Source organism: Erpetoichthys calabaricus, chromosome 7, assembly GCF_900747795.2.
Source record: "Erpetoichthys calabaricus chromosome 7, fErpCal1.3, whole genome shotgun sequence".
In the NCBI taxonomy this organism is placed as follows: Eukaryota; Metazoa; Chordata; class Cladistia; order Polypteriformes; family Polypteridae; genus Erpetoichthys; species Erpetoichthys calabaricus.
In genome coordinates this window covers 39,473,158-39,500,295 of record NC_041400.2, presented here as the reverse complement: position 1 = coordinate 39,500,295, position 27,138 = coordinate 39,473,158, and the positions used below count along the sequence as shown (strand labels likewise).

Here is a 27,138-nt window from a genome sequence, read left to right as displayed (position 1 = left end):
AACCTGCCTTTCCAGGGCAGGGTTGGAGGCAGAAGCCCCCTATTCCAGGAATCAGTGGGCACAAGGCAGAGAATAACACCGGGACAGGGTGCCAGTCCATCACAACATGAACACACACACATTCATGCACTGTGAGACCATTTAACAATGTCAGTTCACTTAACATGCAGACAGATTTATTAGACTGTTAATCCTGTTCAGGGTCACACTGAGCCAATGCCAGCTGCTGTAGGCTCCAGGCGGCAACCCTTCCTAGTTATGATGCCAATGCATACACTGCATTGATATTTTTTAGTGCAATAAACAGAAAAGTTTCAGTCAGATGTAGATAGTATTAGCAAAAAGAAGCTCCTTGTCTCTAAACAGACAGACAGCAGCCCAAATTTTTTAAAAAAGCAAAATAAAAACCTCACCCCATACATTCCTGTTTTAGGATCTGTCATGGCCCAGAGACTAAAATCTGTATCTCTGTCGTTATTCTTGTCTGTGCTCACAAGGCCTGTGACGCCTGCAGAAGGATAAAAAGACAAATCATCTTTATGAACTGCAATGGAAAAACACAAAGTGACAGATGTAGTCAGAACTTGGCAGCCTCACCAGTAACTCCACGTGTGAGCCTCAAACACTAACAGCAAGGTTGTTTGGTGCCTTCAGGTCACTTACAGCTGGAGGTGTGAAGCTGAAATGTTTGTGTGTCATGCCAGATATACAGGGTGGTCTGCCACTTGATGGATTAGAGTCAAAAATAGAAAGCAAAAAAAAAAAAAGACAAAGACCCTCTAAGTAGTTTTAAGTGATGGGGTAGGGAGATGGGAATCACAATGCCTAAGCAGAGAGTGTAAAGAAGAATAGGTCATCATCGGGATTTGGTCCTGGGCATTCTAGGATGTTTTCATCTTAAAGAGGCAGCCAGTCTCACAGGGGGTTATGAATACTGAAACCCCCTGTGGGGGGGCTCTTCTTAACCTCTTAATAGTGTGCTTTAAAGTGCATTCAGGTTTCATTAGATGGCTATATCAAATTTATTCACAATTCATTTTACTTCTCAGGGTGGCACTGAGGGTGGCACTAGGCAACAGTTTTATTTATAACCAACTTATTTAATTAACTTTAAAACAATACCTTCAATGGAATATTAGAAATTGCACCACTAGTGAAATACACCAGTGCTGAACCATTACCCAACATCAGCCCATTCATCAATGTTTGCCTTGGAGGCTCTTCATTATGCACAACATTGTAAACTGTACAGCTAACAGCCACGGGGCCACCCCCCAGAAGTTATTTTATCTATTTAATGCAGATCAACAGTTATTTCCCCTAAAGCTTTGTCTCCCGATGCTCCATATTCACATGATCTTTTATATACCAATGGGCTTTAAACAGTTAACGAGTTAAATGCTTTTTTGCATCTATTATTTATTCTGTATCATGTCCATCATTCTTCATTTATTTCTATTATTATGCAGTGCCTTCAGAAAATATTCAGATCCCAATGCTTAATATACCAAAATGACAAAGCAAAATACAGGATTTTAGGATTTGTTTTGTAAATTTATTATAAAAAATACCTCCTGAAATTTCACACTGACACACGTATTCAGACATTTTGCTATTACGCTTAAAATGTGGCTTAAGTCCATCTTATTTCATTGATCATCACTAAGATGTTTCAGCACCTTTTTTTGGAGTCCACCTGTAGTCAATTCAATTTACTGGACATGATTAGGAAGGGATACACACATGTCTATGGAAGGTCCCACAGCTGGCAATGTGGGACCATGATGTTGAAGGAAGTGCTTGAAAAGGCTTAGAAACAGGATTGTCTCAAGGCACAGATCTGGGGAAGGATACAAAGTATTTCTACAGCACTGAAGGTGAAAAAGAGCACAGTTAGCTTCCTAATTCTTAAATGAAATATGCTTGGAACAACCATGACTCTCCCTAGAGCTGGCTGCCTGGCCAAGCTGAGAAGGGCATTGGTGAGAAAGGTGACCAAGAACCCAATGGTCATACTTACTGAGCTCCAAAGAATCTGATTGGAGTAGATTTGAAAAAAAATGTTCTGCAGTACAGAAGGTTTCTAAGAGCACAGTGGCCTCCATAATTCTTAAACGGAAGAAGCTTGGAGCAACCACATCTCTTTCCAGAACTGGCCACCCAGCCAGGAATCAGGTGGTCACTCTGGCTGAGCTTTAAAGAACCTGTGTGGAGATGGTTAAAACTTCCAAAAGCACAACCACCACTCCAACACTCCATCTATCTTTGCTTTATGACAGAGTGGCCAGATTACACTTGCAGTCCACGCGGAGTCTGCAAATACGCAACTCAAGGTTTCTCAGAGTAGGAGAAACAAGAGGCTCTGAACTGACGAAACCAAAGATTGAACAGTTTGGCCCCAGTTCTAAGCATTACATCTGGATGATATCAATCACCACTCATCACCTGTGCAATGCTATTCCAACAATGGCAGCCTCTTGCTTTGGGGTTACTTTCAGTGACCCCACATCAGCAAAAATCGAGTAATGTCAGGGAGACTAGTCAGGATTCAGGGAAAGCTGAGCGGAGCAAAGTACAGAGATATCCTTAATGAAAACCTATTACAGAGCACTCTGGGCATCAGACTGGCTTCACCTTCTAACAGGACAATGACCCTAAGGACAAAGGAAAGACAACACAGGAGTGGCTTAGGGACAACTCTGTGAATATTCTTGAGCGACCAAAGACGGAGCCTGGACCTGAAACCAATTAAACATCTCGGGAGAGCCCTGAAAATAGCTGTCCACCGATGGTCTCCATCTAACCTGACAGAGCCAGAGACGATCTACTGAGAAGAATAGCAGAAAATCCCCAAATCCTTGTGTGTGAAGCATGTCACGTCAAACCCAAGAAACCTCCAGGTTGGATTCGCTGCCACAAGTGCTTCAATTAAGTACTGAGTAAAGGGTCTGTATACTCATGTCAATGTGATATATTGGATTTTTATTTTTAATAAATTGCTAATGTGCTCCACAGAATTATAAATGGTATCAAGATTACCGGGAGACAGATGTTTGTGAAGTCCTACAACTTTAAAGTCTCCTTAATGCAATATAGATGTTATCATTTCCATGGTATTAATGCAATACAAATTACTGAGGTCAAAAAAATGCTCAGTTACGTGGGGAATTTACTGGGCTGAATGTGTTTTTGCAGCTTAGATTTTAAATAATAACTTCAAGGCCTCTTGGGTGTTGTGTTCTTCCTATCTGGTACAGTACTTTTTGCCTATTAAAGTTATAGACAGAAGTTAAAACACTAAAACAGCTGTGCAAAGACATGTCATGTAACCCAAGAAAGTTTGTCAATCAAGCTATGTCTGTCACTCACATGGCACAGCTGGTATCTATGAGATGTGGCTACTCAATAACAAGACTAGGCTTCTGTGAATCAAACCATATTGCACAGGCCAGAACTGAGTGAGGGACACCGACCTTGGACAAGTATAGACAAGTTTCAATCATGTCACGCTATTAGCTCGCTGTCAAGTTCACATCAGAAAAATGTGTGTTGGAAAAATGATCAGGTCAGCAATGTATTAATTTGAAATGTTTAGTGAAATTGATAAAAACAGCTGACAAATGATAGCCGAGGTTTGTGGGGAAGAATGCATGTCACATGTAGGTTTGTTCAAGTGACACAAAAGATATTGTGGAGGTTGAGATGACGTTGAAGATGATAATATGCAAAAAGTCTATGAAAGCATTCAAAATGATTGACAACTCAGCATCAGAATTAATTGCACAAATAGTCTGAATCAATAAAGTAATTGTTGGCCAAATTTTGCACAACATGACGAAAGTTAGTGCCAAAGTTTTCCCAAGGCTTCTGGTCCTTGCTGATATTTTGGAGCAAAATAAAGTGAAACCAAACTTTTAAAAAAGTTGTGATGAGACTTGGATCTACCAGTACAAACCCAATATGATTATTGCTCTGGAAAACACTATCTTCACGTCTGCACTCCAGGGAACCCATTTTGATCCAGTTACTGAGGTGAAGAAGAAAAAAATGGAGCTTTTGAGACAGCTGATGGAAGATAATTTACACCAGTGCTATGGAAGACCAGAATGCAGTGGTGCGTAGATACAGGATGGGTGTATATCAAAGAGAAACAGACTTGAATTGTACGTTTTCATTATAATTAAGTTACATCATCAATCTGTTATTTAATAGCCACACCTGCAGTGGGCTGGCACCCTGCCTGGGATTTGTTCCTCCCTTGTGCCCTGTGTTGGCTGAGATTGGCTCCAGCAGACCCCCGTGACCCTGTGTTAGGATATAGCAGGTTGGATAATGGATGGATGGATGGATACCTTTTGTGTCTTTATGTAACTTTTGAGTCTTTCATCAAACAAAATTAATGCTTAAGATATGTGGAGTTCTGTGAAGCAATATGTAAAAATAGTGTGATCTGCCACCTGGCACTATAAGTGGCTATTGCAGACCAATGAATCATTAACATTGTGCCCCTCTGTAACCTACAAAGTCATTCAACCTAATTGAAGCTTGTCATCCTCATCCTTGTTTTAGCAGCCATTTTCCAGTTTTATCTAGATTAGGTGAATGCTTTTCCATATCTTTTTCCTGGGTTAAAAGCAATGTTGGGGTAACAGAGAAGATCCCAGTTAGGGTAGGTCTGCACCAGGGATTGTCTTTAGTTGCTTACCTCTTTGATCTGGTTATAGATATGTTGAGTCATGGGGTGACTCTCTCTGGTGCATGCTTTTTGCTGTTTGCTGATGACATTGTGTTGTGTAGCACCAGAAAAGGGGAAGTGGAAAGGAAGTTGGAAGAATGGAGAAACGATTTGTGAGACAGAAGGTTCAAGATAAATAGTAAGAAGAAATATATTGTGAGGTTTAATGATGATCAGGATTCAGAGGTTACAGTAGCTGCAGGGAGAGATACTGAAAAGAGTATAGTAAATATCTAGGATCACTGGTAGCCCAAGATAGATAACTAGATATAGAGATAACCCCTAGGGTTCAGTGTGGACGGAACAATTGGAAGAAGGTATCAGGAGTATCAAGTGATCGGAGAAGTAAGGTAAGGTTTATAAGACATTGGTAAGACCAGCAGTGATGTATGGAGCTGAGACTTGGGCAGTAAAGGAAGCACAGGAGTAGAAGTTAGATGTGGCGGAAATGAGAATGTTGAGCTGGATTTGTGGAGATTACAAAGGAGGGCAGAATAAGACATGAGACAATCAGAGGTACAACAAAAATGGGAGAGGAATGCAGGCTGAAGTGATATGGACATGTGATGAGGAGAGAAAATGAATATGTGGGCAAAGGAGTGATGGGAATGGAAGTACCTGGAAGGAGAAAGCTGGGAAGGCCGAAGCAGAGGTGGATGGATAAAGTAAAAGAAGATTTGATAGAAAAGGGTTTGACAGGATTGGGAGTGCAGGACCGAGCTGTATGGAGAAGACTGATCAGACACATTGACTCCACATAGAACAGGAAAAAGATGAAGAGGAAGAAGAAGGAGAAAAAGACAAGAACTTTATAAAGCAGATTGCACTGAAAAGTACTGATTAAAAAAAGACTCTCTTAATGTAAAACTGATTTATGTAAAAAGCACTTTGTTTTTTAAAGATGTTTGTTATAACATTCTCTATGAAAGTCACTGTATAAACACAGATACCTGTAGATTGCATCGTCTATTAATGGCAGTGTATAAAATAAAGATGACATGCTCTGTAAAGCATTGTATGAGTGTGAGTGAAAGGCGCTAAGTTAAATATTCAGTGCTCTGTAAACCATTTTGTAAAATTACTGAATTTGAAAGGAGCTATATTAAACAATGATGAAAGGGACACTTAATAATAACACAGAATACATGGTATATGGCCTGACATAAAACAAAGATTAAAAGCTTTGCAGAGCAATTTTAATGAGAGGATAAGACAGGATAGACACTCTGTAAAGCACGTTGCCATATTTCTCACAATGTAAGGCTCTTTATAAAATGAAGATTGAACGCTCTGTGTTCAAAACTTTGCATATATCAACATTGACTTACATAAAGCACATTATGAAAGAAACTATATAAAATAAATATTGATTATTGTGTAAAAAAAATGGTAATATCTGTATTAATAAGGAAACCAAACAAATCAATTGAGTTGCATTCATAACAGAATGTCCCACTTGACTTCCAGCTCTTGAAATGACTTGATGGGGGTGGTCACTCTGATGTCACTGGGGGGGGGCTACCCCTACTGGCTTATCTACAGATAAGAACTTGGCTACAGGCCTGAAACATCATAATAAAACCAGCGCTCAAGCCGTTTAAAATATTTATGCATTCAGACTCCAAATTCTTCGTCTCCATTAGCAATGCCAGCTGCCATTAGGAAATGCAGAGAAGGAAATTGTGCTATCATAAATTGTCCGGCTCAGAATGCATTTGCAATGCCTTACATTGACTATGAAAATTGAGCAACCTTTAACATGGTACTTATTACAAGCTGGAAAGCAAGACAGGAAACCGAGCGGCAGGAAACGCTGTCTCTGAGGAATGATGTGGTGACTGACCAAATTCTTTATCCATTTGTTTTAGGCTCTGGCGATTGGAATACTGGAAACATGCCCCCAATTCAATGCCAAGACCATTCACTTTTCTAATCCCAAGAAGCCCCCACCACTTTCTCCTGTAAGCTAAAAAAGTTTAAGGGGGCCGACTTCCATGTCTGTAACAGATTGGGTAATTTGCTCATTTTGAATCTGTCAAGCTGATGTGCAGCAGGATTGGACAAATCTTTAGAAGCTGGAATTGAAACAGATTCAAAGAGAAAGTGACAGTCTGTCAAAATAAAAAAAAACAGACATGATGCCTCCAAGCAGCCACCACTTATCTTCATTTTTAATATTATGAACATGTGTGATGCAGCTTCATTTAGCAAACATTGCTTTTTGGAATTCTTAACAGTGACTAAGAGTTGTGGGATTACAACATCTTAATAAGTGACCTGAATCTTTTAACTCTACAGCCACCAAGTCAGTTTGGGAAATGTGCACAAAAGTATACAGTGCCTTAGACATTTTCAATAAGCATAAGTACTGGCCTGAAGCCTTTAGACCCCAAGATCACAAGGTCACATTCTGCTGCACAGATTACTAATACTGAATGGGGAGTTTAGCCAGTGGAGAGCTGGCTATCTGTCCAACCATCCATCCATCCATCCTCTAACTCACTTATCCAGTTCAGTATGGAAGATTCTTGCCAAAACTAAATGCAATGCAACGTATTAACTAAAGTGCAAGGCAATGCATATGCACATGGGGCAGTTAACTTTGGCACAGTTTTATTATGTCATAATTAGAACATTAGAAAGACATTTTAGACAACAACAGGCCATTCAGCCCTACAAATTTTGCCAGTCCTATTCACTTAATTCCTCCAACATAACATCAAGTCCAGTTCCTACAGTCCTACTGTCTACCATGCTACTTGGTAGCTTATTCCAAGTGTCTATGGTTCTCTGCATAAAGACAAACTTCCTAATGGTTGTCCAAAATTTACACTTAATAAGTTTCCAACTGTGTCCCTGTATTCTTCATGAACACATTTTAAAGTAACAGTCTCAATCCACTGGATTAATTCCCTTCACAATTTTAAACACTTGTCACACAAGTGGTCTGTTTGCTATAACATTTCTCCATCAAAGTCACTATTTAAACATACAAGTGGGCACATGCAATAATAATTCCACCCTGAGTCTCCTCTTTTCTCCCTAACAGATCTGATAGCTGGCAACTCCGGTAAATTGACTTCTGGGTTATGGACCCCTCAGCCCGCCTCCTCCACTCTGGCTTCCCCTTAAGGGGTCCACTACCATCTAGAGCAGGGGTCTCCAACTCCAGTCCTGGAGAGCTACTGTGGCTGTAGGTTTTCATTCTAATCCTTTTCTTAATTGGTGACCAGATTTTGCTGATAATTAACTCTTTGCCTTAATTTTAATTGATGCACATCTTAAGACTCGGGCCCCTTAATTATTTTGTTTTTCTTAATTAGCAACCAAACAATATTAAGACACAAAATGAACCAACACAGAAACAAAAACCTGCGTCCATCACACAATAACTGAAAATAAAGAAAGGTGAAGGCCTCAGTAATGTTGATCTGCTCAGGTCCACAAAACATTTTGACAGCGCTCTTAAAAAAGAAAATCAACAGTTTTGGAAATGTCTGCCATGGCAGAATGAGCGCCATGGAATTAAATAATGGATTTAATTAGCAACAAGAATTGGCTTCAAGTTAAGAAACTGAATAAAGGTTGGAGTTTGAGGCCCCAACTTAGTTGGTCATCTGTTGGTTCACTTCACATCAAATTTATGTTTAGGTGACATTTAAGGAAAAAAAGAATCAATTCAGTGGTCAGAGTCTCAAGAAAAGTAAATTAAAATAAAGGGAAATAGTTAATTAGCAGCAAAAACTGGTCACTAATTAAGAAAAGAGTTACAATGAAAACTTGCAGCTATAGTAGCTCTCCAGGGCTGGAGTTGGAGACCCAGAGGGAGTTTAAGTCTAGACTCCCATCTGAAAAGATGTCTGTTTTCAAATTGTTGTTTGTTTTTAGTCATGTTTTGTTATCAAATATATGGAGTTCGCCTTATGGTGCCCTAACTCTTTATCATCTCACTGGATTTTTTCTTACAACTTCAATCATGTCTCCTCTTAATCTCCATTTCCTTGTACTAAAAGGACTCAGCTCTTTTAATCTTTCCTCATAACTCAGCCCCTACACTCCTGGAATCAGACTAGTCATTTTTCTCTGGGGTACTTCTACTGCTACTTTTTTAAACATACCAACCAAATGATTGATTACTTTTCACTATGGCACCTATTTATATTGTCATTTTAAAACTCAATACAACAGCATATTGCACTTTTTTTCATGTCTATAGATTACGTGTCATAACTAAAAGCAAAGCAAACGTATTGCCTACTGGTTAGCGGCTGCTCAAAGTGTTTCGCATTTCGATTGAGGACCATGCATTAAACATGACGAAACTGAATGTAATCAAACGACATAATCAGCATCAAAAAATGGGGTAACGGGCATCAAGAGTTTGGGTATGAGGCATTCGATTCACGAGTGTGTTCACCCAGCACTAAAGATGGCAAAAGGGGATTTGATAAGGCATGTGGAAGCTGGTGATAAATAATGATTTCATTCTCTTCCATGTTGCCTAATTAATGGAAAGGGCTTGAGAAATAGAAGCAGCAACAGGAAAAGAATTTCTAACTGCTACAGCAACATTTTTAGAACACATTCAAGCGTTAACGTCCTCAAGCGCTGCAGCGTATGATTATATAGCTCATCAACCATGGCATCCGTACACCAGTATTTTCCTAAATATGATTTGTCAATAACTGAAGATGGGAGATGTCCATACCAGCTATTGCTAAACTTTTTGACGTATCGGTCAGGACTATTAGAAGAAGAATGGAACAATTTGATATAAAGCAAGAATAACATGTGATTTAGACAAGTTGACATAAGAGTACACTTTTCAGCAAAACCTCAAACCTCAAACATACACCTCACTGCTTCCGTTTATCACTCCATATTGACAAAGTTTATGCTTGCCACCAGAATGCAAAAATATTTAGAAGTAGAACGTCTCTTACCCCAACTGTTGACACCCCTTGACTCACCTTTTGACACTAATAGGTCATTTGATTACATTCAGTTTTAACACAGTACGTGATCCTGAATCAAAATTCAATAAAGTCGGAGCAGCTACTAAGCAAAATTCAATACGTCGACTTTTCTTTTAGTTAAGACATGCGATCTATGGACATGATTTAACACGCATTACACTTTTGCATTGCATTTTAAACTGACACGAAAATTGCATGCCCTTGTGAAAAGCAATCAATCATTTGGTTGATGTGGTTTTTAATTATGATGCAATAAAACACTGCCACAATGAAATGCACCAAATGCATATGAATTGCATTACAATGCAGTTGACATGTTGGGTTGCGTTTAATTGAGGGACAGATAATCTTCCATCGCAGGTGCATTGTTAGTTTTAGCAGATATCATGGTCTTAGCAAACCCAACCATAAATCCTATCGTGCAAGTCGTACATGGAGGTCAGATGGAGTAGCAGGGGTGGGGATACCAGATCAAGGGATGGATGCCACAAGATCTGGGGCTTAAGGTCTGGAAGCCCCCCCATCCCATAGCATAACTATTCCATAGCTTAGAGTTGCATGGTGATTTCTAAAATTAAAGGACAAGTTTGAAGTTATTTTTTTCACAAACATGGTATATATGCATTTGTCATGCAAAGTATGCTCCAAAGTCCAGGATTTTCCATCCATCCATCCATCCATCCATTTTCCAACCCGCTGAATCCGAACACAGGGTCACGGGGGTCTGCTGGAGCCAATCCCAGCCAACACAGGGCACAAGGCAGGAACCAATCCTGGGCAGGGTGCCAACCCACCGCAGGACACACACAAACACACCCACACACCAAGCACACACTAGGGCCAATTTAGAATCGCCAATCCACCTAACCTGCATGTCTTTGGACTGTGGGAGGAAACCGGAGCCCCCGGAGGAAACCCACGCAGACACGGGGAGAACATGCAAACTCCACGCAGGGAGGACCCGGGAATCGAACCCAGGTCCCCAGATCTCCCAACTGCGAGGCAGCAGTGCTACCCACTGTGCCACCGTGCCGCCCAGGATTTTCTATAAATTTTAAAAAATATCTGGCACTTCCCAATGAAGGCAATGGGGTATGAAGCACCACTGGAAAATAAAAGCCTAACACTTACCAAATACATCCTCTCTGAGTTTCAATAAAAGAAAACATGCCTTCCAAGTTTCCTTACACATGATAGTAACAACAGATCTGAAAATAATCATTTTATTGCACATTTTAGGTACTATTTTTCTTGTTTTGAGGATACAATTTCTATTCGCTAGTGCGAATTTTCACATAAATACGGAAGTAAATCAAAACAAAACCAACCACGTAGCACAAACAGTTTACTGTGATTTGGTCTGATTCGGAGGAAACAACACCTAGGGGGGTGAAATGCTAGCAGAAGACTACAAGTGCTGAAGTTGTGCACAACTGGACTGAATTTCATAATAATGGTGTTTTTCTATTTGAAAATGACATGAACAGGCTATTTTACAATGTGTATGTAATGACAAGACACGGATCAATACTTGACTACTGTCTTAGCTTGAAAAATGGACTTATTCAGTGAGTTTTAAGGATTTTGTTTTCCAGCTGTTCCTGTGCACACTTAATTCCATTCTAAAGTACCAATGCAGGCAAGATCCATCCATCCATTATCCAACCCGTTATATCCTAACTACAGGGTCATGGGGGTCTGCTGGAGCCAATCCCAGTCAGCACAGAGTGCAAGGCAGGAAACAAACCCTGGGCAGGGCGCCAGCCCACCTCAGAACACACACACACACACTAGGGAGAATTTAGAATCGCCAATGCACCTAACCTGCATGTCTTTGGACTGTGGGAGGAAACCGGAGCACCCGGAGGAAACCCACGCAGACACGGGGAGAACATGCAAACTCCACGCAGGGAGGACCCGGGAAGCGAACCCAGGTCTCCTTACTGCAAGGCAGCAGCACTACCACTGCGCCACCATGCCGCACTATGTTAACTTTCAAACCTTAAAAATAGCCCGGTTTGAGTAAGTGTTGGTGTGAGTCTATGGGAAACTAATCCAGGTATTCAAAAGTCTCAAACGTATTGAAAACAAATTTGTTCAGCTTAAGAGTGAATCACATACTTGAGGACATCAGAGGAAATAAAGAACAATAGCATTTAGGACAGAAGTCAAGAAGCACTTCTATACAGTTCTATACTCTAACTAAACTATCAAGAGATGTAGCTGAAGCAGAAACCCTGAGAACTTTTAAGATGCACCTGGATGAGATATTGGGGCAGCTGAGCTATAAGCTAAACAAATAAGCTGATAGACTTATGGTCTCCTGTCACTTGTCAAAGCTCTTTTATGTGTGTTCTTTCTTTGTACCTAATGTTGTTGGGCAATGTGATAATTAAAAGTGAATAGATGGATGTTATAAAACTCCTCTCCTCCTGAATTGTTCCTCACGTTCCTTGTTATTACCTTCATTCAGTGCCATCTGCATTTTAGAATTAAGGGACTATGCATATTGGCCACATAAAGTGAACTTAATCAGTACAAGTGTTAATATTGACTTGCCATTAGCTAGCTTTGACCCTGAATTGTCTCTTTTTACTATACTGTTAAAAAAAGTACCAAGAAACTAAAAAAGAGTAAAATGAGATCATGCCACATGCATGGGACTCCACATTTATTCTGTTCTGGTTGATAGGGACCATTAAAAGGATGAAGGAGATGAAGATACTTTCCATGTATCTCACATTGTCAGCCCCATTCCCTGTAAATCCCCAACCACAGTGTCTTGTTACAGAATTGCAACTCACCCCAGAACTGCTGGCTTTGCATTTTCAAAGTGATCTCCATGCCATTCTTCTTGGAGCCTCCTTCTGCGAGAGTCTGGTTGAGGGCCTTGGCATAAAGCATTACTCCATCATAGAAACATCCAGCAATGTAATCTTTCTATAAGAAGCAAAAAAAGCATTTTAAATGCCTAGTCTGCAATAGAAAAGTATTTCATTTCTGATATAGATGCATAGGTTCTTTCATCCATTTTGTGTGTTCAGATGGCCTCACTTTGATCTCAACAGAACTCATCATGCTAGGTGCCACCGTGTTAAGTGCTGCTGCCTTCTAGAACCTAAGACACATGTCTAGTCCCCAGCTGGAGCAGTGTCTATGTGAAATTTGCTCATTCACCCCGTGTCTATATGAGCTTTCCCCAAGTCTAACCTTCTCCCACATCCATATTGTTGAACGTTAAGTTGATTGGCAAGTTCAAGGTTAAGAGCGTACCCTCTGATGGACTAGTATCAAATTCTGTTTTGTTCCTCATGCTGTCATGACCACGTAATGGAATAAGTAAAATCATAAAAAGTATGGATAGTTTATATAAGTGCTGTGGGGGTTGTCAGATACGTACAAATAGGGGATAGCCACAGGGCTACAAAAAGGGAAATATTACAAACTGGCATGAGAGGGCGCTGTTGATAAAAGTTCTTCTCTTTTACCACCAGGAACGAACCTCACCAACGCTGTTGAAGTAATTTTCTTTAGCCTCATACCAGCAGCTGCATACCTTCCAGCCAAATGGGATATAAGAAACATGACTGCCAGAAGTCAGTGTTCATTTGGGGGACCTACGTCTGAGTGATCACCTTGGTGCACCATAAACAATTACTCAATTACTTGCATGGTCTCACTGTCTTCATTTGTATTTTCTTGCCAGTATTTATATTATCCATTATACTATATGTGGTACCCCAACCCTCTCCTTGTGTTGTTGTATTTTATTACAGTATCATGAATTTGCATACCCTGAAGGCCCATCTCTCTCCGTGCATATTGTACTAAAGGGAATGGAGAAGTTCCACCTGCAAAGGACTGTCTAGCAAAGTGCCCACAAAGGCTCAATTTTAGGGCATTTTGTGCCAGCCAAATGGGTGAAACTTAATTCTATTCTTGTAACAACTGTCCAGTAGTTGATTTGTAACAAATCATAAATATTAGAAATAAACAGAGGTATGGTCAGAGCCTTGGAATGTTTTTCAAGAAAATTTATTTGCTTATAATCTAAGAAAGTGTGCTGAAAAAAGCCATGGCCCTTGAAGACCTGTTATTAAATTTCAAAGCAAAGAAGTATTCCGTGTCCCACAGGGACTTTTGAAATACTGAACAGCCATCTCTTTGTCTCCAGTGGATTATTTTAACTCATTCCAGGTTGAATGCTGCTTGTTTTTGATAGCCAGTGCCTGGCTCTTATTTTCATTTTCTATATACTGTGCTGTTTTTTTCTTTATTTATCTGCATTTACTCTTTACATTTTGAAACAACCAACACTATACTTCCTATTTGTGCAATCCGTACATCGATTTTGACACCTGTCTATCCATCAGCCTTTCCAATAATGTAAGCTGTGATGTGGGCCCATCTAGAAGATCTTCTGTCTTAAGTTCTCTAAAGACCTATTTGACAGAATTAATTTTACACCAGGAGGTGGGCTAAAGTATTTATTACAAGAGGACCTCTGTGATTTTTAGCCCTATTTAGATGGGATTAGTTTTACACCATAAGGTAGGATAAGTGCAATACCTGAACTCTGTATTGGTGCATTCTTGCCTTATGAGTACTGTCACTCACTTGTAAGTAGGAGGTATTCTCAGGGCTCAGTGTACAGATTGCAGTACCACTCCAGGTCATCAGAGGGTGCTGCCATTCACATTGTGACACTAGGGGTCGCTGTTGCCCCATAAAAGCCACAGACAACACGTCCAAACACCAGGTAAAAGTCCCAGTAATCATTTTAATTTCTCCAATAATGTGCTCAAAGCACCTCCACCTCCACAATACACAATAATAATCAATAGTCATACAAATAATTAACAATAAATCCTCCTCTATCCCATGATGCTTTGGGGTTGGTCACGTGTCTGTTGTTGGCTGACGTCATGCGGAAGTCTTCCTGGTTCTTATTCCCCTCGTAGAGCGCACAACCATCTTCAGGATGATCTGCCGTCTTTATTACGACCTCCAGATGCGCACCATCTATGAGGTAAGAGCACGGGACAAAGTGGGTTATTTTAAAGATGTTTTTGATCCCTTCCCCGGTACATACTTCGTCTTGGTTGTTGGCACCCGGAAAATTTTTGTCCCTTAAGGCGGTGTCGCTCCATTGCTCCTCTTGGACACAGGGGATGTTGAGCACCTGACTTCTCTCCGCACTGTCAGTCTGTTTCATCTTCTTCATTCCCATGATGGACTGGTCGAATGGGTTTGGCGGTTTTTTGTGTGTCGCTGTCTGGGGGTTTTGTCCACATTAATTTTACAAGGTTTTCTGACCAAACAGACGGCCAAAATCCTGCTGACTACACCAATCGTGGACGCTTGAGGCGCTGTTGCCCCGCTAAACCCACCAGACAGACATCCAGGACACACGTTTAAAAGCACCAAGAATAATTTCTTTAATATTCTTAAATAAAGTGCACAAAGAATAAACTCCACAATTCTCAAATCAATAATAATCAATAATAATAATCAATCCTCCACTCCTCCCAGCAGCTCTGTCACTCAACCTCAACTCTGGCTCTCCTACTGGGTTTCCCACAGTCCTTTAAATAGTCCTTGACCCAGAAGTGCTCCTGTCCTTCAGTCCACGTGACTCCATAGCATATAAAGAGTTATATTTTTCTTCAGCAGGGAAGTACTTCAGTTCTTCCGTCCCCGTGACTTGGGAGTACTTCCGGGCTATAAAGGAAATAGAAATCCCCTTGTCTTCCTGCAGCATCCCACGGTGGCTCCCAGGGTCCCCAACAGGGCTGTGAAACCGAACTCCATCTCCCATGGTGCCCTGCGGGAATCCTGGGTACTTCTGTGCTGCAGGGAAGATGCCATCTAACGACCTGGATGTGTCAGCTGGGATAAGTTGCCGGCTGTCCATCACAACATATTCGTCTCTTTTATCTTCAGACTGGATGAAGATCTTCCTGCATCTTCTGGAAAGCCACCTCTTCCAGGAAAGCCCCATATAAGGATTAACACTTCATGTTGCTGACAGTTTTGTCATAGACTCAAGTCCATATGGCTGCTGTTGACCGGATAGCCATGAGGTCAGGTCAGGTTGGGGAGCATGCACTGGTACAGTGAATTGCCATACCCACCACACAACGAAACAGCTTGGGATCCTGATTGGAACACCCCTGGAAGACTTATGGTCCAGTCCCACCCTATGGAAATGACCACCTATCTGCCGCAGCCAGGTGTTACGTGGGTGACCCCTTGGCCTGGTCCAGCTGCTCAGTTCCTCAACAATGAGGATCCTGTGAGCCGGATCACCCTCGGGGAATCGCACCACATGGTGATAGTGCCATAACTGACTCTCCCTCACAATGCAGGTAATGTGCCTCATTCAGGACTCTGTGAGCAACTGCACATTCGACATAAAGTCAAACCAGCGGTACCCAAGGATTCTTCAAAGAGACACAGTACCAAAGAAGTCCAGTCTTCGTCTCAGGTCACTGGATAGCGTCCATGTCTCGCAACCATAAAGCAAGACAGGAAGCACCAGGACTCTAAAGACTTGGACCTTCGTCCTTTTGCATAGATATCGAGAGTGCCACACACCCCTTTCCAATGCCCTCATGACCCCCCATGCTCTCTCAATCCATCTAATTACTTCATAGGAAGAGTCACCAGAGACATGAATGTCACTGCCCAGGGAAACATCTTGACAAAGTCGACACTCTCTCTCTGGAGACAGACACACTGCTGATGACTGTGCCTAAGAGGTCATTAAAGGCCTGGATCTTGGTTTTTATCCAGGACACTTGCAAGCCCAGACACTCAGACTCCTCACTCAGTCTTTTGAGTGCCCAGATCAGAGCCTCCATTGACTCCGCAAAGATCACAGCATCATCAGCAAAGTCAAGATCAGTGAATCTTTCATCATCAGCAGATGCCCCATGACCTCTGGACCCCACGACCCTGCCCAACACCCAGTCCATGCAAGCACTGAACAGAGTAGAAGCAAGAATACACATCTGATGTACCCCAGAATCAACTGGGAAAAACATAGAAGTTCTGCCACCACTCTGCACAGCACTCACAGCACCAGTGTATAGGCCGGCCATGATATTCAGCAACTTTGAGGGGATCCCGCGAAGTCTCAGGATGTCCCACAGGGCAGCTCAATCAACTGAGTCGAACACTTTACAAAAATTGACAAAGTCTGCAAAGAAACTCTGCCAATATTTGCGCTCCATAAGATCCCTCAGTGCTCTGGTCGCTGGTAGGTGAACAAAGTGATCACGGATCCTTTTGAGGATGGCCCTAGCAAGGACCTTACCTGGCACCAAGTGCGGTGATAGTCCCCTGTAGTTGCCTACAATCCAGGCGATAACCCATTCCTTTCCATATAGGTATGACAAGTCCCATTTTCCAGTCAGTTGGGATGACGCCAGTCTCCCAAATGGAAGCAAAGTTTGCTTGCAACGCAAGGAGAACAGCCTTACCACCAGCCTGGAAAAGTTCACCCCAGATACCACAGATCCCTGCAGCCTTCCCTACCCCTCAGCTGGTTCATCACCTGTGCAAACTCAGTGAGATTGGGTGGTTCACAGCTAATTGGAGGATTAGCCTCAAGAAACATGGACCCAGAGATATCCAACGTCCTAGCCAGAGAATCAACATTAAACAGCTGCTCAAAGTCGCCAGCCCATCGGGTCACAACTGCAGTGTCATCCGTAAGAACTGTTCCAAAGGCTACCCTGACTGTGACTCTCCAAAGAACTGATTCAGATGTGTGTAATGCTACGATTCCTCTGTAAGCAGGCCATGGGTCACTAGACCATAGATGGTGTGTCACTTGCTCACAGATTCCTCTAAAAAAACGCCTCCTTATCTGCCCTCAGAGCCCTCACAGCCATCCTTCTCAGTTCCCGGTACAGACCGGACTTGCTAGCCAGCCGTGCGCTGGAACTCTTCTCAATGATATCCAGGGTGCCCTGCGAGATGAAACACCTCCTTCTGGGAACACTGATAACACCAACACAACCCTCAGCAACCTTCAGGATCTTGTCACGGAAGGTCTCCCACACCACATTAGGATCCTAATGTAATGTGGGTGACTTTCTGTGACAAGATCCTAATATGCCGATCCTGCCGATAGCTGTGAACAGTCTTAACAAATTTCAACCACTTTTCTCTGGGGTACTTACATGATAAACATGAAGCTAAGCCAAAAAAAAAGAACAGCAAAGAATATATCACTGTATTAACCTCTTTCCTAGTTAGATCTCAGGAATCTTTTCATTTGTTTTAATGGAAACATAATGCCGTCATTTTCAAATGTTCTCACTCTGCTGGCACAAATATAAATGTAGAAATTTAAACTACTAACATTTCACAGATTTAGGCTCAAAAATTTTGAAAAAGTATTGATCTGCACCTCGCCTTTATCAACAGCCTCTACACTATAAACATTTTTCACCCAGTGCCCTGCTGAAAGTGTTGTTGAGAAGGTCTTCCTACTGATATTAATTGTTATTTTATAACAACAAGTGGACCTGCTAACTCTTCATACAACCCCGGCTCCATCAAGCAACACACTATCGGCTGTCAGAAAAAGTCAGCACACAGTCGCTAAATTTGACATGCTTATTGATTTTCAGTCATGTAAACTGACATTATCCACTGATGAGATGAGCAACTACAGCCAGCATGTCTGACACTGCTGACAACTAGAAGTTACATAATACGACAATGCCTTAAGAAGATTGCATATTTTAATTTGTTTGTTATCTATAAATTAAGTAACTAAAGTGCAATAAAGCATAAAAATAGTCCTCAGTTGTTAGGTGCTATGAATGCACTTCGTCAACTAAATGTGTCCATTCAGGGTTTGAAGAAGGTGCAGACATGATTTCTAACATCAGGGAGATTGGGCTCAAAGCATATGGCTAGAGGAATGCAATAAGGATATGGCAAAGATAAACTGACAGGTATAAATAATAAACGCAAAAGGTCTGGGGCAGCTTAGGTTAGGGTTAAACCTCCTGGACTTCTGAACTCTCTGCTGAGTCTATAAAGGGTAAGTTCAGTATTTTTCAAGACAAAGTTATTTCTTCACAAACATGGTATATATGCATTTGCAACGTAAAATAGTGTTATAAAGTTATAAATTATAAGAAATAACTTGCCTATCCTGGTGTTTTATAATGGAAGCTACCAGAACCACCAGACAAAAATGTTAAAAAATTATAAAATAAATCCATTTTTTAAGTGAAGAAACTTATTGAGCATTGATCCGCATCAAATAGCTTATACTGTATATATCATTTTTGAACAAAAAAAACCACTATTATGCGATTCAGTCATTTTAAAAGAAGACCAGCTGTACACGTTGTCTTCATCCACCGTAACCTTTCACCCCAGGGGCAGAGTTTCCTCTTGAAGATAAATCACACTAAGCTGTTCTGGTCACACGCCTCATATCATATTTATGTAAGAAGTAACCCTCATGTCACACAAGCAAATCCTTACCTCAAGAAAAATTATACCAAAAATATGCGATAAAAATTATTTTTTCCAGAGCCCTTTTGTTTTCCCAAACATGTGTCAGAAACATGGAAGGCATATTTCGTCATACTGAAACTTTTGCCACTTCAAAGAAGATGCATTCAGTAGGTTTTTAGGTTTTATTTTCTGGGGGTGCTCTCTGCCCCATAGCTTCCATTATAAAAAGCCAGTGTGGGCAAGGGAATATTTAAAATTTATAGGAAATTAGAACATAATTTTACTTAGCAAGCTTCTGATTTTAGCTGCAACACAGACCGGTGCCATCTGCAGAAATTCTCAGACGACTCTGTAATAGTGGGAAGTATCAGGCATGGTGACGAGACAGAATATAGGAAGGCAGTGGATAGTTTTGTTTGCTGGTGTAAGCGGAGTCAGCTGCAGGTCAACACCAGTAAAACTAAGCAACTGGTGGTGGATTTAGGTGGATCATGATCTCCAGTTACTCCCCTGCCTAATAGGGGTATAGAAGTGGAGACTGTTCAGGAATACAAGTATCTGGGGGTGTATATGAACAATAAGCTAGACTGGTCCAAGAACTCACTGGCCATATATAAGAAGAGTCAAAGTTGGCTGTATTTGCTACAAAGACTCAGATCTTTTAGGGCCTGCAATACTACGCTGCACATGTTTTATGAATGCGTGGTGGCCAGTGACATTTTTTTCACTGTGACATGCTGTGGGGGGCAACATGAAAGTGGCAGACATTAAGAGACTAAACAAACTAATTCCGATGGCTGGCTCTATGGTAAGAGAGAAACTGGACAGCTTGGAAAACTGTGGCAGATCGCACAATATTGTCTCGACTTCAGTCTCGTATTGAAAATGCTAATCATGCACTTCATATTGTTGTGGTTGGACTGAGAAGTGTTCTCAGCAGCAGACTGACTTGCGTAAAGTGCTCCACTGAACATCACAGGAAATCCTTCCTCGCCACAGCCATCAGACTCTATAACTCCTCTTCCGGTCAATTATCCTCTCTATAAGCTGTTCCCTTTTTCTTTAATGGATATTGCAGTACATTTTCAGCTACTCGGATGTGCAATAACTTGTCTGTTTTTCTTATGTGAATAACTGTTTGTTTTCAGAATGTGTAATATTTCAGTTAATTATTATTATATTATATTATTATGTGAACTACTTCAAGCTCAGTGTACTATTACTGTTTAGTATACTAGGGATTATGTAAAATACTCCCATGCATACTATTCATTGTATTTCATGTACCTGTAGAACTTAGTGAATGAAGAATTATTGTACTTTGATATTTATATTCTTTACATGCTTGTTTTTTTTATACTTGCTCTTAGTGTTACTTGTGCCTTTGTCTATTTGTACAGTTGTAAGATAAATAATTTCCCTTAGGATTAATAAAGTGTTCTGATTCTGAAATGCATTTATATCTTATGCTTGTTAAGAAATAACCTTGATATGAAAAATACCAAATGTATACCTAACTCTGAAGGCAAGTAACTGTCTTTCCTTTTTTAATGCACATGGAAAGAAAATCCCACACACTGCAAGATCTGAGTGTTGGACTGTGCTTCACAGAAACAAGGCAGCTGGTCATATTTTATTTGGCCTTCTTTGTAATTCAGCAAGCACTGAAAGATGATCTTTCTTTGAGTTATATTCTCTTTCCTTTGTAAAATACCTTTTGAAATTGTGCTCTGTGAAGGGTAACTGATTGATTTTTATTTGTATTTTTTCATCTAGATATTTTTCCTTCAGAGCAGCATTCTGTACAACATGCCTGACTTAGCTTCAGTTGGACGACTTTTTCATGGTGCACAGGGATACGTGAAATTAAATTGATTATAAATCGAGAGATGTTTTGATCAGACTATATAATGCACTCGTAAGATGGCATCTGGAGTATTGTGTACAGTTCTGGTCACCACGGTACAAGAAAGACATAGCAGCACTTGAAGCTGCGCAGAGGAGAGCAACCAAGTGCATCCCTGGACTTAAGGACATGACCAACTCTGACAGACTCAGAGAAATAAACCTGCTTAGTCTCAAGCAGAGGATACTGTGTGGGGACCTAATCCAGATATTTAAAATCCATAAAGGCGCTGATAAAATAGATCTAGCAGAATTCTTTCAATTTAATGATGAATTACATCCACATACTCAAGGACATCAGTGGAAATTAAGGGGAAGGCCATTAAAGGCTGAAGCCAGGAAGCCCTTCTTTACTCAAAGAGTTGTTGTAATCTGGAACAAACTACCGGGAGATTGGAGTTGAAGCAGAAACCTTGACAACCTCTAAGAAGTGTCTGGATGAGATATTGGGACAGCTTAGCTATTAGCTGAACAAATGGGCTTGATGGACTGAACGGTCCATCCTTCTGTTTGTCAAACTTCTTATGTTTTTAATGATCTATGGAGCTACTCCTCTAAAAACTGACCTGGAATATGGCATGACAATAGCTTGTAAATGATGCTGTGAAGGCCGTTTTGCTCCATCATCAATTTATCTTCCTTTTTGTGGGTAATCCACTACAAATGCGAGCCTCTTAACAAGTAATGTATCTTTACCTTCAAAGGCAGGCACTGTGCCAAGGGATCAAAACAAAGATGATTGTTAAACTCCCCAAATGTTTCTGTGCATCTGCTTCTGATCACTTCCTTACCAGTGAACTGTCTAGGCTGACATTGAAGTCCTCCTTGGCCCGCACATGAAGATCTCTTTGAAACTCCTTATATTCTGGATTGTCCGGTTCTCTGTATGTTATAACAAATACCGTCTGCAAAGAAAAAGCCAGACATAACATAATTAATTTTCAGGTTTGTTCATTTTTTGTTTTTTTTTTGTCAATTAAATCTAATTACAAAAACATAAATAAGTGAATCAATACCATTACCGTAATAACATAAGTAAGGGGTCACAAAGTAGCTTTAATAACTGTATCTCCTCATTTGCATTCTATCACTATCAATTCTTTACAAGAAGCAGGCCATGTGCAATAATGACTAAGGCACTTGACCCTGAAGCGTAAGTCCACTGCTTCACTTCCTGCCTCCAAATCAGTGTGTGCCCCCAAGTGAGTGACTTAACCTTCCTGTGCTCAACTTGTAAGAAAAATCTATGCAAATGTCTGTTTTGTATAAAGGCGTCAGGAATGTGCACCAGTAATAGTGTCAGAAGTGCAAGACACCATAAAGTGAAGCTTGATACAAGTTTTTATAGGGCCTTTGGGTGAGGGCCTTACAAGTTTAGGGACCATGGGTCCATATATCCTATATGGTGTTCCACAAGGCTCTATCCTGGGTCCGCTGCTTTTCTTAATCTACATGCTTCCGTTAGGTCAGATTATCTCGGGGCACAACGTGAGCTACCACAGCTATGATGATGACACACAGCTGTATTTATCAATAGCACCTGATGACCCCGATTCCCTTGACTCACTAACACAATGTCTTACTTGTATTTCTGAATGGATGAATAGTAATTTTCTCATGCTAAATAAAGAGAATACTGAAATTTTAGTGATTGGCAATAATGGATAAAATGAGGTTATTAGAAATAAACTTGATGCATTAGGATTAAAAGTCAAGACGGAGGTAAAAAACTTAGGGGTAACTGTTGACTGCAACCTGAATTTTAAATCCCATATTAATCAGATCACTAGGACAGCATTTTTTCACTTAAGAAACATAGCAAAAGTTAGACCTCTTATATCATTGAAAGATGCTGAGAAATTAGTTCACGCTTTTGTTTTCAGTCGACTAGATTACCGTAAGAGAGTGCAGAATGCAGCTGGTAGAATCCTACCTAGAAAAAGAAAATCCGAGCACATTTCTCCAGTTTTGATGTCACTACACTGGTTACCTGTGTCATTCAGAATTGACTTTAAAATACTGCTTATTGTTTATAAAGCCTTAAATAATCTCACTCCATCTTATATATCGGAATGTCTGATATCCTATATTCCAAATCGTAACCTTAGATCCTCAAATGAGTGTCTGCTTAGAATTCCAAGAGCAAAACTTAAAAGAAGTGGTGAGGCGGCCTTCTGCTGTTGTGTACCTAAAATCTGGAATAGCCTGCCAGTAGGAATTCGCCAAGCTAATACAGTGGAGCACTTTAAAAAACTGCTGAAAACACATTACTTTAACATGGCCTTCTCATAACTTCACTTTAATTTAATCCTGATACTCTGCATATTCAATTCATTATAATAACTATTCATGGTGGCTCTAAAATCCATACTAACCCCTACTTTCTCTTCTGTTTCTTTTCCTGGTTTTTTGTGGTGGCAACCTGCGCCACCACCACCTAATCAAAGCACCATGATGTTCCTACATTGATGGATTAAAAGCAAGAACTCTGCATGACCATCATCATCAAGTCCTTCCAGTGGGAACCCTAAATTCAAAGAGGACTATTTCATTTATGTTAGGTAGAATGCCCAGAGGGGGCTGGGAGGTCTCATGGCCTGGAACCTCTACAGATTTTATTTTTTTCTCTCCAGCCGTCTGGAGTTTCTTTTTTGTTTTTTCTGTCCCCCTGGCCATTGGACCTTACTCTTACTCTATGTTAATTAGTGTTGTCTTATTTTAATTTTTACTTTGTCTTTTATTTTTATTTTCTTCATCATGTAAAGCACTTTGAGCTACATTATTTGTATGAAAATGTGCTATATAAATAAATGTTGTTGTTGTTGTAGTTCTTGTCTCTATCTGTGTGGAGTCTCAAGGTTCCTGAGTTGCTTCCATAGGATTTCTCTGGTCTTCTCTTACATCCCAAAGTCATGATAGCTTATTAAATGAATCTGAGGCGGCACTGCGTGAGTGTGTTCTGTGATGTACTGGAAACAAAGTTGGATCTCAGTGATACTGGGAAAGGCTCCCATGGGTTAAAAAAACAAATGAAAACTCTGAATGATTCTGGTAGTGTCTGCTAGGAAAGGTAATATTTCAGAGAATTAAAAATACCTCCTTAAATTATTTTAGCAGAACATGCAAATGTCAAATCAGCTCTATTAAAGCAGGTTGCTATTATATAAAAAAAAGAAAAGAACCAAGAACAGGAAGAGGGAAAAAGTCAAGCGGTTCTAATTATACTCAAACTGTTTACTTAGAAGAAATTAAATAGAATCTAAAATCAAAGGAATGCATCATCCAACACAAGCATTGTGCAACACAAAAACTAACAATGGTTATATGAACAGTGAAAAGCAGATACATATGTATAATACCAAAGTCCAAAAATAACGACTGGAGGCGATGAACAAATATATGCATTGATTTTGAAACAGACACTACAGAATGCTATGAATAAGTATAACAAAGACAATAGGTCTCATGAAGGTAAATGAGGCACAATGAATATACTGCAAGAGTATTCATGAATATATACTGCATAAATACAAGTAAATCACACACAAAATCATTGAAACTAGGAAATCAACATCAAAATAAGAAGATTTTTTAACAGGATAAAGGATAATATAATAAATGAAAACAAAATAAAGGAGTATGAAAGTGGGTATAATAGCAGACAAAGAAAACAACTTTTGGTTCAGGACATCAATTTGAAGTCTCTTCACTTGCTAGTATTGCATTCAGAAGTCTCAAGGGGGAACAGGAGAAGGCCCAGGGTGCAAAACTTACATGTTTCGGGGAATCCCCCCTACTACAGGGTTTAGAACTGGGCCAAGCAATGTTTGCCAAGACAGGCTGTTCACAAAGAACAGAAGCGCACAAACGTTATTATGTTAAACTAGCTGTGTAAGCCCGTGCTGTTAAAAGCCCGGGGTCCTAGAAACTATTGAAATCGTTGGAAAAAAAATTGAAATATAGAGATACCAGGTAATTGAAAGGAACTGCTCTGGGCATCTCTCTCCTAGGAGGTTTCGTTTTGCTAACATGCTTGCATAGTTTGTGCATTAGCGGTCAAGCGACTCTCTTTCTTCGGAGATTTTGTTTTGCCAACATGCTGGCTTTGCTTGTGCATTAGTGGCTAAGCGACTTTGTCTTTCTTCAGAAGTTTCGTTTTGCCGATGTACTCGCCTCGCTTCTGTATTTGCGGCTAAGTGACTGTCTTTCTTTGGAGGTTTCGTTTTGCCGACATGCTCGCCTTGCTTGCGTATCCTCGGCGGTGGAGCCCTCACCCCGACTCCACCTCTCACTCCTGGGCCGGACAGACACACACACACTTCCATGCATAGACATTTATATACAAAATAAGGAAAGTATAAGGTATCTAGAAATGAATGCATTCAAAGTTAAAACTCACCTATATAGAAAAGTTTATGTATTTTATGTAGATTTCATAAATTCTCAAGTGTTGCCTGTGACAAATACCTACGGAAAATTATTTGTACCAAAATGAAATGCAATCCAACGTGTTAACTACATTGCAGTGTAATGCGTATGCCCGTTTTAATTTTGACGCAGTTGTATTGTGTCATAATTTAAAATATTTTAGCCAAATAATTGATGGCTTATCAATACGGTATGCAATATTCGTGTCAGTTTAAAATTCAGTACAAAAGCTCATTGCATTTTCATTCCTGTCCATGGATTGCGTGTGATAACTAAAAGCAAAGCAGACGTATTGCATTTTGCCTAGCGGCTGCTCGGAGTATATTGCATTTTGATTCATGACCACATGTTAAAGTGCCAAAGCTGCATGTAATCAAATAACCAGTCAGCATCAAAAGGTAGGACAAGATAGTTTGGCTCTTTGGAGTTTGTTAAATTCCTAATGGAAGATGCTGCGCATACAGTAACAGAGAAGATTCTTGAGAAATTCTTTGTTTAATGACTAATCATGCCAGGCACTTCATTAAATAAAACTTGACTGCTTTGCATAGCTCTTCATGGTAGCTTTCATTATAAAAAAGCTCTTAACAATATAAATATGGACCATTTTATAATTTGTAACAGTGATCATTTTGGAAGGAGCTATGTAAAATAAAGACTTGATAATAGTGGCCACGATGTAGGCGGTTGCACATAATATAGTTTATTAATATAAATTATTAAAACATTCTCTTTCAAACAGTTAGGCAAAAATATTACACACACACATGCACACACTGGTGACCTGATAGACAATTTAGAGTCAGCAGTTTGCCAGTCCTAACATGCATGTGTTTTAGGATATAAAAGAATATGAGAGTATCCAGATAAAATCCCATGTGCTTGACACATAGAAAGAAAAATTCAAACACCAGAACAGAACATGCCCAGATAAAAAGCTTCATGCCCACCCCTCAACCCTGAGCCTATTTATATACGTTAATCCTAAAATAACAAAATGGCAGATTCAGTTCCCCTGCATCTAGCATATAGGAAGGTGGCGTACCTTACAATGAAGCCAATTCTGCAGTGAATGCAAGGTTAAGATATTGCTGATTTCACTTTGTACTGACTTTTGCATATTCTATTGTTTATTGATGCAGAAAGCATTAAAAAGATTACAAGGGCAGTCATCATAGGGCTTTTTATTGATTGGAAGATTGATGGGTTTTATTTTTAATTTTTGAAGATCTTGAAAATGTGCAAACCATTAATTCAGTTTCAATGACAGATGAATAGAGGAGTAGACTGTGTAAATCTTCTCCCAATTTTCTCTTCAATTTAAGAATGCAAACACACAGTTCATTCCAATGCCATAGCATGGAGAGCAGCATGAAGTGAAGGGCAAAGGCTTGAAGACCGGGTTTCGGCCTGTCATTCTCAGTTATACAATGTCACATAACAGCCAGATAAAGGGGACGAGGAAAAACTGAAAATGGTTATGGATGCTTATCAAACGTTATATTATGCCTTTCATGGGGAAGGCTGTCCTACACCACATTTAGGAGGGAATTTATTGCATTGCATTTCTTTGCTGTGTAAAACACCCATCTACTGACATCTACTGTG

At 40.2% G+C, this 27,138-nt stretch overlaps 1 protein-coding gene across 1 annotated transcript in view; it reads right to left on the bottom strand.

Annotated features, from left to right (window-relative positions):
• npr2 (natriuretic peptide receptor 2) overlaps nucleotides 1-27,138 on the bottom strand; it is a 200,743-nt gene that overhangs the window by 122,749 nt on the left and 50,856 nt on the right. Inside the window, exons 3-5 of the mRNA XM_028804819.2 lie at nucleotides 21,894-22,007; nucleotides 12,516-12,651; nucleotides 414-508 (exon numbers count right to left, since the gene is read on the bottom strand). Coding sequence (XP_028660652.1) covers nucleotides 414-508; nucleotides 12,516-12,651; nucleotides 21,894-22,007 — 345 coding nt within the window. The remainder of the gene's footprint in view (nucleotides 1-413; nucleotides 509-12,515; nucleotides 12,652-21,893; nucleotides 22,008-27,138) is intronic.